This window comes from Tyto alba, unplaced genomic scaffold, assembly GCF_018691265.1.
Source record: "Tyto alba isolate M040663 unplaced genomic scaffold, T.alba_DEE_v4.0 Super-Scaffold_45, whole genome shotgun sequence".
NCBI classification, from domain to species: domain Eukaryota; kingdom Metazoa; phylum Chordata; class Aves; order Strigiformes; family Tytonidae; genus Tyto; species Tyto alba.
Window position 1 is genome coordinate 39,199,391 of NW_024881321.1, and position 15,142 is coordinate 39,214,532.

The 15,142-nt window shown below is 38.3% G+C and overlaps 1 protein-coding gene across 1 annotated transcript in view; it reads right to left on the bottom strand.

Moving 5' to 3' along the window:
- LOC116962649 (pinopsin-like) overlaps positions 1-15,142 on the bottom strand; it is an 87,933-nt gene that overhangs the window by 53,172 nt on the left and 19,619 nt on the right. Inside the window, exon 2 of the mRNA XM_032997117.2 lies at positions 11,303-11,628. Coding sequence (XP_032853008.1) covers positions 11,303-11,628 — 326 coding nt within the window. The remainder of the gene's footprint in view (positions 1-11,302; positions 11,629-15,142) is intronic.

Genomic DNA, 15,142 nt, shown 5'->3' on the forward strand with positions numbered 1-15,142 from the left:
GCATTTTAGCTCATCACAGCCAAGTATTTCCAGGGCCTTTTGTTCCACATCATTTTGGCTAAGCAACTGATATACAAGGATACCAGGACCCCAAGTGGTTTCAGGGTCAAGAGGAAGATGTTTTATTTTAACATCTAAATGTCCCAGTGGAGGATTATGTCAAAATGAAATACTGCTGATTTCCTGACCTGTGAAAAATAGTGAGGTTAAGATTTGTGTGTGTCGCCTGCCTTATTCAAGACAAGAAATCTTTCTATCAAAAACCTCAAACTAGGAAAAGACCAGAAAGTCTATTTCCCAACCAGCTCTATTTAAAATAGTACTCACAATTGTCTGAGTCCAAGGAAGAAAGCCAGAAACTTAGATTCATGTGCACACAATGAACTTTTTTATATAACAAACTGCCTTTAAGGAAGAAAATTCCAGTTTTCTTAACACACACAACTAAAATTAAACCTCCATGGAAAAGACAGACGTGGAATAGGTGCATATTTTTAAAAGCATGAATAGCTATGTCTATACTACTAAATAAAACCATTCCACAAAGTAAGATAAAGCTCTTATCCCCGACCATGCATCCTGCTGAACCGTTGGCATCCTCGGCTCCCCGGCACAAGAGCTGCCTTAGCACTCTCTCAGATGATGCCCTCAAGCCACAACATGAAACACAGAAAGCATCAGCGACATCTCCCAGGAGGTGGCACATGGACAAGCCACACCAGGTTTGCCTCCCTCCTTTCTGCATAGCCTTCTGACTGGTGTCGCAGACTTGTGCTCACTAACACCTCTGCTATGCAGACCAGGGCACAGCACGGCAACCCTCAGTGCCACACTGCGAGAACGATGGAAGGCAGCCCTCGTGTACTTCCTGGCACTTTATTTGCTCAAATCAAAGGAAATATGAACTACCAGGTTTGAGGTCCACAGCGACACTACATAAGGCCCAGAGGATGCTCAAGGCCAATCACTGCATAGTATGGGCATAGGCAGCTGGTACCATTGGCTTCAAGTCCAAGGAAGGCCCCTGACCAGATAAAAACATGTCGGCATTGAATACACACAGTTACCCGTATGCATGCTCCTGGGTGCAGTGCACACAAGTGCAGAAAAAAATTTCTTCTGCTTCTGGAGTGCGTACAATTTGAAACAGTGACCTTCCCACTTCCTACTTAACATAAATGTTAAATATTGAAGTATATACTGTAAAGACAACATAACCTCGCATCACTACCAAAATGTTGTACTTATTCTCATTTAATCTGGTATATTCATGTAACACATGGGTTTGCTTCCACTGAAAATAAATGTAGGTTTCATAGACAAAGTATATATGTACCATCTAACACTTCAACTGGGTATAATATTCACCATAAAAAATATAGGATATAGTTGGTGATAAAAAGATTAAAATATGAGTAGTAGTTGAGAAAAATGAGTCTCTATTACAGGTAGGTTAGGTCACCTTAGCTTTAGTCAGGCTAATCTGAAGCTATAGGATCAGAAAACATTGGAGATGTAAGATGGGGATGAACTGGGCTTTCTCACCTTTTGTTTGTGGATGAAACAGCTTTAGAGCCAAATAGCTAAGGAATCTAAATTTTACCTTATTTTAATTGTGGTAAAAAAGTACCATCAATCTTATAACTTTATATATCATTTAATACATTTCTATTATCAAGATAATAAAAGTCTGGCAGCTCAATTGCATTCCTCTGGCCATAAATCTTGAATTCATGTTTATGCAGAGGCTCTCCTGCAGATGTGCTAGTTATTCAGCTGAGCTAGCCAAAAAATCCTACCTAGCTGGTAGGATTAGAAACTAATGAAACAATGGATTAGAAAATTTGAAACAATGTTTGTTCTAGATTTTATGTATTTACCTTTCTCCTTTTACATGTTTTTGGTTTTCATTCTCTAAGCGGATAATCATCATTTGCATCCGTTTCATATCTCTGTACCACGTGGATTTGTCATGTCATACTGGCACATCATCGTTCCTCACTACACGGTTAAGTTCTCAGGTAAAATTCTTTCCCTCTATCACTGCCAGTGTATACTGTTTCAGGCACTGTAGCTTTAGCTCTCGGGATTTTCAGCAGTGGAAGCGGGGCTAAAACGAGGAACTAATGATTGGTAACAGCTACTACAAACCAAACGTCTGAGGCCAAATCCTGTCGTTACAAGTAACACGGGACTAACGCGGAGGTGGAGTAAGGGGGGAAAATGGTCGAAGTAAACATCCTTGTTAACCTTCTTTGCTCCACCAGGAAAAAAGCAGAACTGCATTTTGGACTGCGACCGAAAACTTCGCTATATACGCTATGGTTTACGTGCAGTGAAGCAAGGCCCTCTGCTCTGACCCACCCCCAGCCAGCGCTGGCTGGGGACTGGCACAAGGACTCTCACACGGTGGCACGGTCAATGTGATAATGGTGGTCACCAGAGAAGGAAGCCTTCTGACATCGCACATTTGTTCTTTTTTCATTGCACAGCAGCATCCCTTTGCAGATACACCCCCAGAAGTGTTTCTCGGGGGGGGGGGGGATGATGCCACAGAGCTAGGTGTAGGACAATTTATTTTGCTCCCGCCCTTCTGCCAGGCATTCTGCCTCAGATCACAAGTTGGTCTCTTAAGTGGGGTCAAACTACAGGAAAGGAAGAGTGGCTCAGTTCTCTGTGCTGAAATGTAAGTACACAAACCCACATTCCTCACCTTGCAGAACACCCTTCTGTATTTAACCTTTGCGGTTTTATAACTGGTGAGCAAACAAAATATTATGCTTTTGCTTATCAGGGAAAACCTTTACTAAGCCACCCCCTGAACTGAGACATCGTGAGTGCTCAGTATTGATATACACCATTTGCTGTAAACTGAAAGACTTGTGAGGCCACAGCCTATTCTTCATGGACATAATGTTTCCAGAGATTAAAGCATCAGATCTTAAATTTCTATTAGCTTGTTATTAAAGATTGTGACAGGCTTATTTCCTCCTTAGTTTATCTAAAGAATGAAAAATGGCAAACCCAATGAAATCCTATTTTCTGGCCAGCCATTAACTTGACTGATAATGAGTTTGTACAGTGCCTGATTTATGCCAACGTTGTATTAATGCTTCTCTGCAAAATACAAACAATTATCTGATGATTTACACTTATGCAAGCACAGGGGAAAGGAGATCATAATCTTTTCTCATGGCTATTTCACTTCCAGCATGCTTTGACCTCAAGAAATGAAGACTTATCTGGTCACATGTGTTTCAACAGTCAGTTGACACTTTTTAATTAGAAATACAGAGAACAACCCTGAGCAAACATACCCATCACCCATAAGCTAAACATGTGTCTATGCAATACCTGACAGCAGCTGAAATTTCTAAACACTTTGAAAGGTATTTCACATTGGATTGACTCACCATACCTTTACTCTCCTAAAAGCTGAGATGCTGAAATTACAAGCCTTGCAGCTATACACAAATAAAATATGTTAGCTATCTCCTTTATTTCTCGGGGTTTCACAGGGTTTTCTATTTTTCTTCACTGTTACAGAAAACACAGAATTTAGTGCCCTCAGGACACACTCCTTTAATAAAAACTGGTATTAATGTAGTGCACAAAACTGATATCTCTTTGCAGTTGAAAGCAGTGAACCCCAAAAATCAATGCTATATTTATAGTGACTTAATGATAGCTACATAACAATCTTCTCACCTCCTGGGCAAACCCTAATAGTTATGAGAGTACAAGAATAATTTTGCTCTTCAAAAATTAAGCATTCTCATAAATCTTCCTCTGAGCTAATCAAAGAAACTTTTTATTCCAGCAGCCTTCCCATTAAAAAAAAAAAAAAAAAAAAACAAAACAAAACCAAAAAGCCAACCAAAGAAAAAAAAAAAACAAAAAACAAAAAACAAACAACCAGCTAACTGGAATAATCAGTGTTGGCTTCATTGTAATACCCTTGAACAGCAATATAACATTAGAACTGCCTGGAATGTCAAATGCTGACATCTGAAAACTGATTATGAAAGTGAAAACAAGTATTTTTAGTCCTCATTAAATGAATGCCAAAGTTCAGTGTCAAAATGCTAGATTTAGTTTCAATACTTATGTTATGCTTATATTTTATATTATGACCTGGTGTTAAGTAAAAATGACATCATGGCACAATCATTTACCTATCGCACCATTTTTTTGAAAATCACTGAAAACGGGTACTTTTTTTTAAAAAAAATGATTGATACACTGTACCCTCTTTTCAAGAGGAAACTGCTTCCTTATTTTGTTGTAATACAACAATTTACTTCTTTCAGTGGGACTCATCTTACATGTCTGCAGCTGACATGTCTGCTTTGGGGAAAAACCTGCTTGGATGTGACTATTTACTACAGAGGGAATGTATTCAAAAAAAATAGACTACATAGATGCTGAAAATGCCTTAAATTCTCACAGTGCTCAATACTACATGCTTGCTTTCTCTAGAGGAGGAATAGCAGTATAGTCTTTACAAAGCATTGGAAAATCTGTGTATATTCACAGCGTTTTCAAACTGTCAAAGGAAAAATTTTATGGAAATCTCTTCACTGAGGGAAGGAAGGAGGAGTTTTATGTATGCAAAAAACAGCACCAGGGTAAAGGAGAAAAGGAAGCAATGGGACTCATGGTCTGTGAAAAACGGGAGCGGTTACAGAAATGATCAGAAAAATTTTAAGTGGAAAAAGCGTTGATATGCTGAGAAGTTTATACTTATGTAAGACCATTTACAGTTTGTGACCTGATTCTAAACAAATTACATATTAAACAGAATTAATTAACTTCTCACAAAATGGTGAAAGCAATGATTTTTTGCCTTTTTTTCATCAAGTATTCCATGACTTTTTTATTAATAATTTTTCAAAATATCTGTCCCAGATATCATCTTACCTACAGGATTCTAAGACACTTCATCATGGCAGATGCCAAGAAAACTTGAGAATAACCAGATCTTCACATAACTAATCACTGATACATACTATATGCAGCCCAATTGATTTCAGTGCTCCTCTTTGGAAAAAAAAAAAAAAAAAAAAAAAAAGTCAGCTGATTTGCTCTTCTACTTGAGAAATGATCTAGCAATTCAGAGAAAACATACTATTATATAGAAATGTCAATTGGTTTCATAATTTAAAGCCCATTCTTCTACCAGAGATCCCAAATTGAACAGTAAAACCACATGCCCTGAGTGTCGTTATCGCACAACATTCCTGTTATCACAGAATCCAAAAAATAGCTTGTTACCAGCTCAGTGTTTTAGCTGTGCAGTGGCTTAAACATGCAGAATTTGGCAAAGGTCAAACTGCCCAGTAAGGAGGTGTTGAATATTGACTGCTGTGTGCCAGTGGAAGGATGTACAGAAATCTTGGCAATATTGATTTTGATGACTTGCTTGATGATACTGGTCATAAGCTATATGATTACATTACTTTGTAACATTTGGTAATCCAGCAGACCCCTTTCATTACATTTTGCTAAGATTTATTCCAATTCTCTCAGCCTAACATGAGACTTAGATTTCAATTGTGTTCCCATACCCTCATGATGATGTGGCAGAAAACATCTATCCATTCATATGCAAATTTAATCTCTTTTTGCTTGTGAATTATATGTAATTATTTTAACTTTATGGCAAGGTTTAAAAAGGAAAGGCAAAGTTATTTATCATTCTTCCTCTATACCACAAGAAGCTAGGAGAGAAAGTATATATGAAGTCCCCTAGGGAAGAAATAAAATTTATATACAAGAAACAAAATCTTCTGAACAAAAAAAAAAAAAAAAAACACAAGAAATGGTTGTCTAATGAGTACAGCTGACTGTGTGAGCATAGATCCAGTTAGGGTCAAGCATATTTAAAATTAAGTAAAATCCCAAATGTGCTTAACATTTGAAAGAGATGAGCTACAGGAACCAAAGGGCCAGGTTTACATCATTTTCACCTGAATTACATTTCTTAGGACTTCTTTGTTTGATTAAATACCTAGAAAGATTCTGAGCTTTGCTTCTAAAACAAGGTCTATGACTACAAATCTGGTTTTGTTTAGGGCTTTTAGAAGATAGAGTTAATGGTACATAATTGCTTTATCAGTTTTTTCACCGTAAGTCATAACTTCAGTGCCATCAAAGATGAAAGTTTCAGAAAACTGAATTTCTATGTAAACAGACATATGAAGCATATGAAGGAATGATGGAACAATTATTACTTTGCCATCCTTCTCTTTGTATTGTGTGAAGATAATTTCTTCTCAATTTAAATCATTGAGCATTCTGCCCCAATGTGTTTTCTTCCTACAAACAACCATTTCCAAATGAGCTGGAGAACTGGAAACAGTTGGAGGAGTGATCCTTCTACTCTATAATCCTTTCTTGACTACTTTAATGAACAATGATGCAATAATTAGTTTTACAGGTATTTTTAACCGTTCCAAACAGAACAGACATAAGGGAGAATTAAGGAATCAGAAGTCATAAAAATCTACAACTTTTCTTTCCTTTCTCTCTCAGACTTTCTTTGCGGGCATGGGAGATTTCAAAACCACTGATGTCATTTATATCCAATGCTTTAAAAAATGTACTAAAGTTGAAATCTCACCACAGAGAATTAAAAATTAGTTTCTTCAGGTTTACAGTCGAATCACAATTTCACTCTGGGGAATTACTTCCTAAATAAGAGGCAGAAGCACTTTTCCTCCACTGAATTTGGTAATCTGAAGTCTGGAAGAGAAGTAAGAGAGAGAGGACCAGGCAGCTCTCTGAAGCATAAGCCTGACTGTACCCATTCCCCTACAAGGTGACAAGACTCAGAAAAGTGCAAAGGATGAGATAAAAAAAAGGTGATCTGTTTCTAGTATGACACATGGAAGTCAGAAATCATATGGCACTTTTCAAAAGAAACAAAAGTTGCTGTAAAGGGAAAATAGTCAGGTACTAACACTACCTGAACCTGCACTTTTTAAACTACCAGTTTATGAGGAATTAAGCATTAGCAGGTGCACTACGGGGTGGAGGACAAGGCATACTAGTAAGACCAATTTCTATCTCATATAGGCTAGTCTTAAAATTTTCATTTAATATTTTTTATTGGTTTGGGTTTTTTTTTGTCAAAAAAAAAATGTCAAAGTAGAACTGGGGTGATCACATGACAGAATGTAATAAATGTTTTCCATCTCTACTTTTTCCTCACTGTTCTCAAGTGAAAAAAGAAAAAAACAATACGGTAGTACTATCAGGCCTGGTCACATCTACTCCAGAACCCCAGAGCCAGTGTGACTGGTTTCTGCCCACTTCCACACACGGTCTATTGCACTGAGCAAGAATTGCATGTTCAGATGTGTAGTACACTATGTGTTTAAGTCTTCGTGTTCTGCTTACAATACTTTTTATTGTTTCCCATGTCCTAGCTACACTCCATAAAGATCTGCTTGAGCTTTGTTCAGGCACAGCTTTCAACTGGCTATGAGATGAACCAAGATGAGAGTCTCCACAAAATCAACCTGAAAACTTTTCCTGAAACAATGTTCTGGGACTCTTCATGTCCTTGGGCAGGATTTCTGTGTGCAAGTGGGAGATAACGCAGAATGAAGATATCTCTTTAAAAGTTTTACTAATTTTCATTAGGCTTCTTCATATGAGTTCTCTGGGCCTCTCAGCGGAGGATTTTAATCATATTGTGCCTTCTGCGCTACAGTGATCTCAATGCTAATCTCTGTAATTCCACATTTGGGAGCCCACTTTTCAAAGTGTAAACAACTGACACAGACTTTATAAAGAACATTTTTCCAGAGGGAATGAAATGGTAGAGTCATAGAGAAGCATCATAAGCCAAAAACTGAAAAAAAAAAAATCTAATTGCACTAGGAGAAACACACCATTCTCAGGTTCCTTCCCTTGTTTCTGTAGAATGTGCATGAATAAAATATATGTAAATAATATTTTGTGAGGGAGAAACCTTTGCCCCTTTCCACTTACAGGTATCAGGCACATCAACTCTAAAGGAAAACTTGAAGAAGAAACTGAATTTCTGCATCTGCAGGAACAGAAGAACAGATTTCATAAAAACAGGAAACAAGATGAGCATGAGTAAAAATACGGACTCAGAGGGAAGAAAAGTCTAATAAAATATTTGTGTTTCTCTATTTTTTAAAAATCATGTACTGCCAAGCAGCTTCTGGAACCATAGGTTTTTCTTCAGGTCTCCATTTTGAGCATTATTTTGCTTAGCATCTCTGAAACACTCTTACTACTCAGAGCTAGTATTTCCCTCCTCCAAGCAAATCGCACAAGGACAGCAGCAAAGACCATCTGCAGAATCAAACTCAACTGTCCAGATAAAACCATTCTGGAAAAAAAACACCCATAGCTCTAAGGAATATAACTTGAGCAATTCTGCAGGGTCTTCAAGCTTGATCAATGGCAAGAGCTCCGAGAGAACAGTACAGTCATGTTGTAATACTGTTTAATGGCATTTGCTCTTAACATTATTCATACACAGATGCTATTGACTTGTAATTCCTTGAAAAGATGATCTTTCATAAAACCTCTATTACTGAAATCCTTGTGCCTTTTACCGTTACACAGATTGCAGATGAATTCATAGGATCTATTAAAGCCTTGAGTGACAGAATGGTACAGCACCTGGCTAAATTTAGAGAAGAAAAAGAGAAAAGCAGACCTATAATTACTGTCCCTGCAAAGAGAAAAATGCAGGCACTGTGCCAATTCTTGCATTAACTATCCCAAATCTATTAAGATATTTCTTCCACCTCAATTAATTTACATCGCAGTATTAAGAACGGCATAATTTCTGCGCTCGTGTTCTCAGGATGCAATACCATTAACACTACAGTGCTCTAACATAAAGTCTTCTGTGTATCTTGCAAAAATATGAAATGCATATTTTAGAAAATTTAACAAGCAGCTGAAGCTGGGATAATGCACTTATGTCTGCAATACTCACACATTTCTTCTAATATATTACACAGAGGGTCATAGAAGGACTTTAATCTATGAGTCCAGAATATTGCAAGATAATGAATTTTTTTCCCACACCAGAAAGTAATAGCATTGCAATGGATGTAATAACCTTTCATAACTTTTTGTATTACCCTACCTACTCTTTGTAATTTTATGTACAAACTACTGCACTTTTATTTGCATATTGCTCATGTCTTCCTCCACTTTGAAACATGACATGCTTTAGCATTTCATAATCTACCCTGTTTATTACAGAATAGTTAAGAGGACCTCAGACTGTATTTCAGTGACTGTGTCATAATACTGTCTGGAAACTTCTATATATGTCACAGGAAATTTATGAAATGCAAACTTTCGGGATTATGGTACTAGAGGTATATACATCACAGAAAGCTGAGGACTGATGAGTTTTCTGATTGACATTATTTTTACTGAAATATAACTTATCAAGGAAATCTTTTACAAATGCCAGGGAAGCACTAGATGTTTTGTGTAAAAATTTAGGGTTTAGCTGGTGAAAACTTCACAAATGCTCGGGCAGCTGTTACGAACCTGAGTCATAGCAACTTTAGAGAGAAGAAACGATCTCATCCTCGTTGGAGTTCCTTTGCACTTCACAAGCATTAGTTCCTTAAGACCTGCCCTCTAACAGGTTATGCAAGAGTGGGTTCGGTTCTTTTTCACTTTCACCATTTACAAAATTTCTCAGGGCTCTCTAACCTCTGCATCCTAGGGGCTTCCTGATCACTCCTGAAAGCACATGGGGGACAGAGGAGAGAGGACTGTGGAAAATTCTATTCCTTCTCCCATTTTTTCCTTTGGACAGTCAATTAATCAATCAACCTAGTGTCTTCCACCCAGTCTACTCAGTCTTCATGACCAAATACAAAATGGCTATAGATTGCACATACCTTTTTTATGGTACTTTGTTCCCTCAGCATTTTTGTCACAACCTCTTGAGACCCATCAGGCAGATCAGTGAGATCTACTACTATTTTTAATATCACTGAAATCAGGTATTCTCCATTCAAGTATTTGGTAGCAAGTACTCTCCATTCAGGTATCTGTATGTTGTGGGTGATGTCTGTTACCAGAAATGACAGTGAGGGCTGAAGAAGAGACAAAAGTTTAAGTTGTATCTTCTGCATATCAGTAGTAGCCTATGTTCCAAGATCCCGCTCCTTTCTTTAAGATGATGGTAAAGGATACTGCTGCCCAGATGTCAGATATGGTCTGAAACTTCACTTTTATGGTTTACAATCAAGAGAATCTTTTTCTGTATTATTGTTGCATAGCATTAAGAGGACTACTAATTTGTGATTCATCAAAGGGATTTTACTGGCCCACTCAGCACTCAATCAGAAACATATTTCCCATTTGGGCTTCAAGTGGTCTGACAGTCTTGACAAATAGTGTAAAAGGCAGGACATTAATTCCTTATGACTAATGAAAAGTAAACTACATCCACTTTAATTCTGTATGAGAGCCTTGATTCAGCAATTTACTGCTTTTTTTTTTTTTTTTTTCCATTTAACTACTAGAGTTAATTCATCTGAACATTTTAGGAAATTGATTTTTAGAGAACATAAATATATATATATATACACACACACTCATTCCTTTCTCGTTATTCATCGTTAAACTATTTTGTTACTGTCCCAAGAGTATTCAAACTTCAGAACACCACACCCCCTGGCAGAATCTTTTGGAATATTCATTTTGGAATATCTGCGGTACCCCTTAAACCAGTCAGAGGAGTGTCAGGAGTAGCAGTCAGAGTAGTAGTGGTGATAGTATTTAACAAAACTTTTAAATGTTGCCTAGAATTGCAAGAAGCTGATTCCTGGGATAACTCTGCAAATTGCAGTAGAACTGTGTTACTGTAGAGTTAGGTCTCCATGTATTAAGAAGCAGAAATTATTAAAATGTGATGATCAAAAGGATGAAGAAATGTTTTCACGGATATATTATTTACAGACAGGAAAACCTGTGTGTTGGCTTCATTACAAATGCAACCTTCACCTAGATATGCTGGTTTACCTAGAATATAATATTTTCAAGCTACAAAGTCAGTATCTATATGGACATTATCTGGTTGTTCTAACCCTTCTGAGCTCTGGAATATGAAAAAACTTAGTGAAGACCTCCTGCCGCTTCCTTCAGGCTTTCTGTGGCCTTTTCCACTTGGTTTTGCTTTGCTGTTTTGCTCTCCATCATCAGTGCTTCTGAACTTGACAGAAGAGAAATGCAACGTATGTCTCAGAGCAGTTTGCACTACCAGGAGCATACGGCAGCTTACCTGTTTAACTGCGTAAAGCAGGCGGCCGTAGCAGTACATCATGACCATCACAGGGATGACCAAGCAGAATATGAAGAGACAGATGATATAGGACGTGGACTCGGCTGACTCCGAGGACCAGCGTACTGAACAGCTTGTACCCGCACCTTCTACGCCGTAACTGCTCCAACCGATCAGAGGAGGCACAGTCCAAACCAGGGAATAAATCCATGAACCGCCGACTGCCAGCAGTGCCTTCCTGCAGTCAGCGCTGCGCTTGCTGCACACGGTGAGAGTGCTGTAGCGTTCATAGGACAGGACAGCCAGGGAGATCAGGGACACAATGCCTGCAACGAGCCAAGCAATTTAAATGCTTACTTTCATTATTTTGTGCAGTACCCATTTTAAACCCCAAGAAACAAGATGCTTTTATCACTACTACAAATTTGAAGCAACAGTGAAAACTATCTCCATTATTCTCTAAGCTTAAATCCCCACTGGACCTGGTTGCTCTGTCCATCATGTCAAATTTTGTTTCACTCGTATTTATCTTATATTGGAAGATTTTCATACTTGAGAGCTGTTCCTCTTCTAGGCAGGTTTTCAGATTTATATGTTTTAGTATTATCCAGGGGAAATCCATTTTCTACATGAACTAATAAAATGTTGAGAGATTCCCTTGATAAGAAATATTCAGTTTTTAACATCCATGAGCATTTCCAAATATTGCATTGACTTTTACATATGCAGAAGGCTTTATGTTCAAGATTGGGAGCCCTAAAACAAAAGAAGTTTTTGCACTTCTGCCCCATCAGCTAGATAAAGCTTCAGTTTTGACCTCTTGTATATGAAAATAACAGACAACTCTTTGCATGAGTGTGATTATGTCACATAATGAGCTCTAGGTGTCGGAGACCAGTTATATCCTGCAGTGGAAGATTCAAAAATCTAGGTTGTAGGACATTTTGCATGGCAAGTTCTTGGTCATGACTGAGTGGGGGGTTTTTTAGCTATTTCCTATGTTTTTGTTCTCCTTGATGTTTCCTTACAGTTCTTGGTGACACCACACTGGATACCACTTCCCAGGATTTAAGACAGAACTTGTTGGGAGAAATTTAACACCACCTTTTCCCATGGGTTACAGGCCCCTCCTATTGGTCCTGTAAAATGAAAAACCTGCACAAGCCTATGTCAGTCCAGCTCTTCCCAGGTTTTTTTTTTTGCTTGATCCTTGCCATTATAACAGCCAACTACACAGTAGCATTGAGATCTAGCCTGCCAAAATTCCCTGGATTTGAGTTGTACTTACTTCCAGCAAATCTGTTAACAAAAAAGATGATCTTGAGGGGAATCCACATCTGAAATCCCTTTTATGTTTTTCCCCATTTAATTGTCAGTTTCTCCTACAGGTCCTTCACAGGTGTGGGATGGAGGGGAGTCAGAGACTCCCCTGGGGATAGAACTACTCTGTCCCGTACCTGGGCAAAACACTCCCCCCACATACCCACCCACACAGGGCACAGCAGGATACTCTCCCCAGGCACAGCATTTTGCTTCTCCTTCCCCCACAATTCAGTCACTCATTTTCTGGTTAGCTGGATGCAGGCGCAGCTATTCCTGCCATCCTGACAACAATTTGCAGTTAATCTGTGCAGAGCTGGGTATGGCAAAGGACCCAGGGGGGATGCGAGCACTGCTTGCTGCAATCAGATGCCTTATTTCTCAGGGGAAGAAAAGGCAAAAGGGTGTGAAGAAAAGGCAACTTTTGATGAAGAAAACATCTTTCTTGTTAGAAGAGCCTACTGAATTATTATCCATATATTATTGGGAAGTCAGACCTAAAAAGTAGACACACTTAGAGCTGTAAAATGACACAACTCCACTAAATTCAGCTGAATTATGCAGTTTAAGAGTCTAACTTTAAACCTACTGTAAGGCTAGACTGTTTTAGATGCAGTGAAGACATTATGATCATCTCTCATCCAACCTGATTTCCTACATAACACAGCTCTTGAAAGCCCTTGGCCATAATTCCTGAATTAAACATGTATCTCAATATAATAAAAAAAAAAAATAATGGGTTCTGAATTACAGACTCAAGAACAAAGAATCTATCACTCATCTCACTTCCAGCCCACACTTATTTATCTTCACTTTCTTAGCATTGCCTCTTTCCATGCTTTTATCTGCTTGACTAAAGAGCTTCTTGCTATCAAAAACATTTAGCTCATGTAGGTACCTAAGGCAAAGCCCCCAATTTTATATTTGAAACTTAGGCCTCAGTAAGGTGATACAGATCTATCCGTGCATTTCAGATTAGACCGTCATGGACTAACAGAAAACAGTCTCGAGAACAAGAAATCTCTCCCCTCCCAGCTGAGTGCACTACAGCAAGGTTGTATTACTCTCGCTTTACCTCAGACGGCAAGTCAGGGCACAGCGTCCCTAATTGTGATGAGGTGGCAGGTGAGACAGACTTTTGCTGAGAATATCCTACAGTCCTGTGGGTGTAGTGTTTCCCAGAAAACCCAAACAGGGTATTCAAACTTCCCTAGCTCAGGGCCCTGCTTCCTGGCCAGCTGCTTTAGCCATTGGGCTAGCAATTGTCCAGTCTGGCTGCCAGCTCTGCCTGCTCGTCCCTCTGCCTGTGCTGCTGCCCGGCAGCTTCTCAGGGTTTATATTGTCATGATTTACAGCACTTGTTTACATTTCCTCACATTTTTGCCTACTGTCTAATACGAGAAAGGTGCTCAGCTTTTCTCCCACTGGTATTTATGATGGACAGCTTTATGGAGTGGATCTGAAGATAACTGGCCATGAATGCAGTATTGCTTGCTTCGAGCCAAAGAAGCAGCCTGTCTTTAACTGGCATAGAATTAATGCTTAGTTATTAAATTAGGACGATGGCAATGTCAGTAAAAAATAAATCAAATATTAGCAGTCAGAAAAAAACACAAAAGTTTCCTTTAAATTATAGCAAATCATTTTTCTTCTCTACACAGAAGAAGATTGGAGACTTAATTGCACACCTTGGCAAGAGCCATTTTATCTTTACTCACCATTTATTATTGAGTTCCACTGACATGATACAAACTACATTTTTCTCTGGAGGACAAGAACTGTGATATAGAGAATCCCAAACCACAAAAAAAAAAAAAAAAAAAAATCAATATTTATCTTTTCCTTTTGTCCTATAAGACTTTAAGGTCTGTGCTATACCTGAACTATTTAATATCACTGAAATTAACACCACTGTGCATTGACTTCAAATGCTTTCAAAATAACAAGGGAAAAAGAGGAAAGCACTGAAGGAGTAGTTCATAAGGGATATTAAAAATTAAAATAATGCAATGTGGCTCATGTGGTTAAAATATACCAAACCAGACTATTTAGAAAAATTACAAATACCTTGAAAGAATTAAACTGGCGCTTTGAAAGACAGAAAATTATGAAATTAAGAGCCATTAAAAAAAAAAAAACCAAACAACTTTTTTTCCAACAGTGGGATACATTTAATTGAATTGGCTGCAAGTAATGAAAACACCTATTACCCAGGTGAGGAAGAAGCAAAAACAGGAGGCCATGGCAACTCTCTCTCAGTATACTCAGTGTGACCTTGTGCACTGTACACAGTCACAAGATGTGCCCAGGCCCTCTACGCCCCCAACACTGCAGCTCCATCCAACCCTGCTTATGAACGGGCCTTCGCCTTAACACAGAACCCAAGACAGGACAAAACCAATACAGGACGTACATGAAGAAATAACTCTATTCCAATATTGTGGTAGATTATCAGCTCCGGTGTCTCTGTTTGTTAAGAATATCCTCAGCTTTTTAATTTTAAAAAGTAATCTTTTTTTT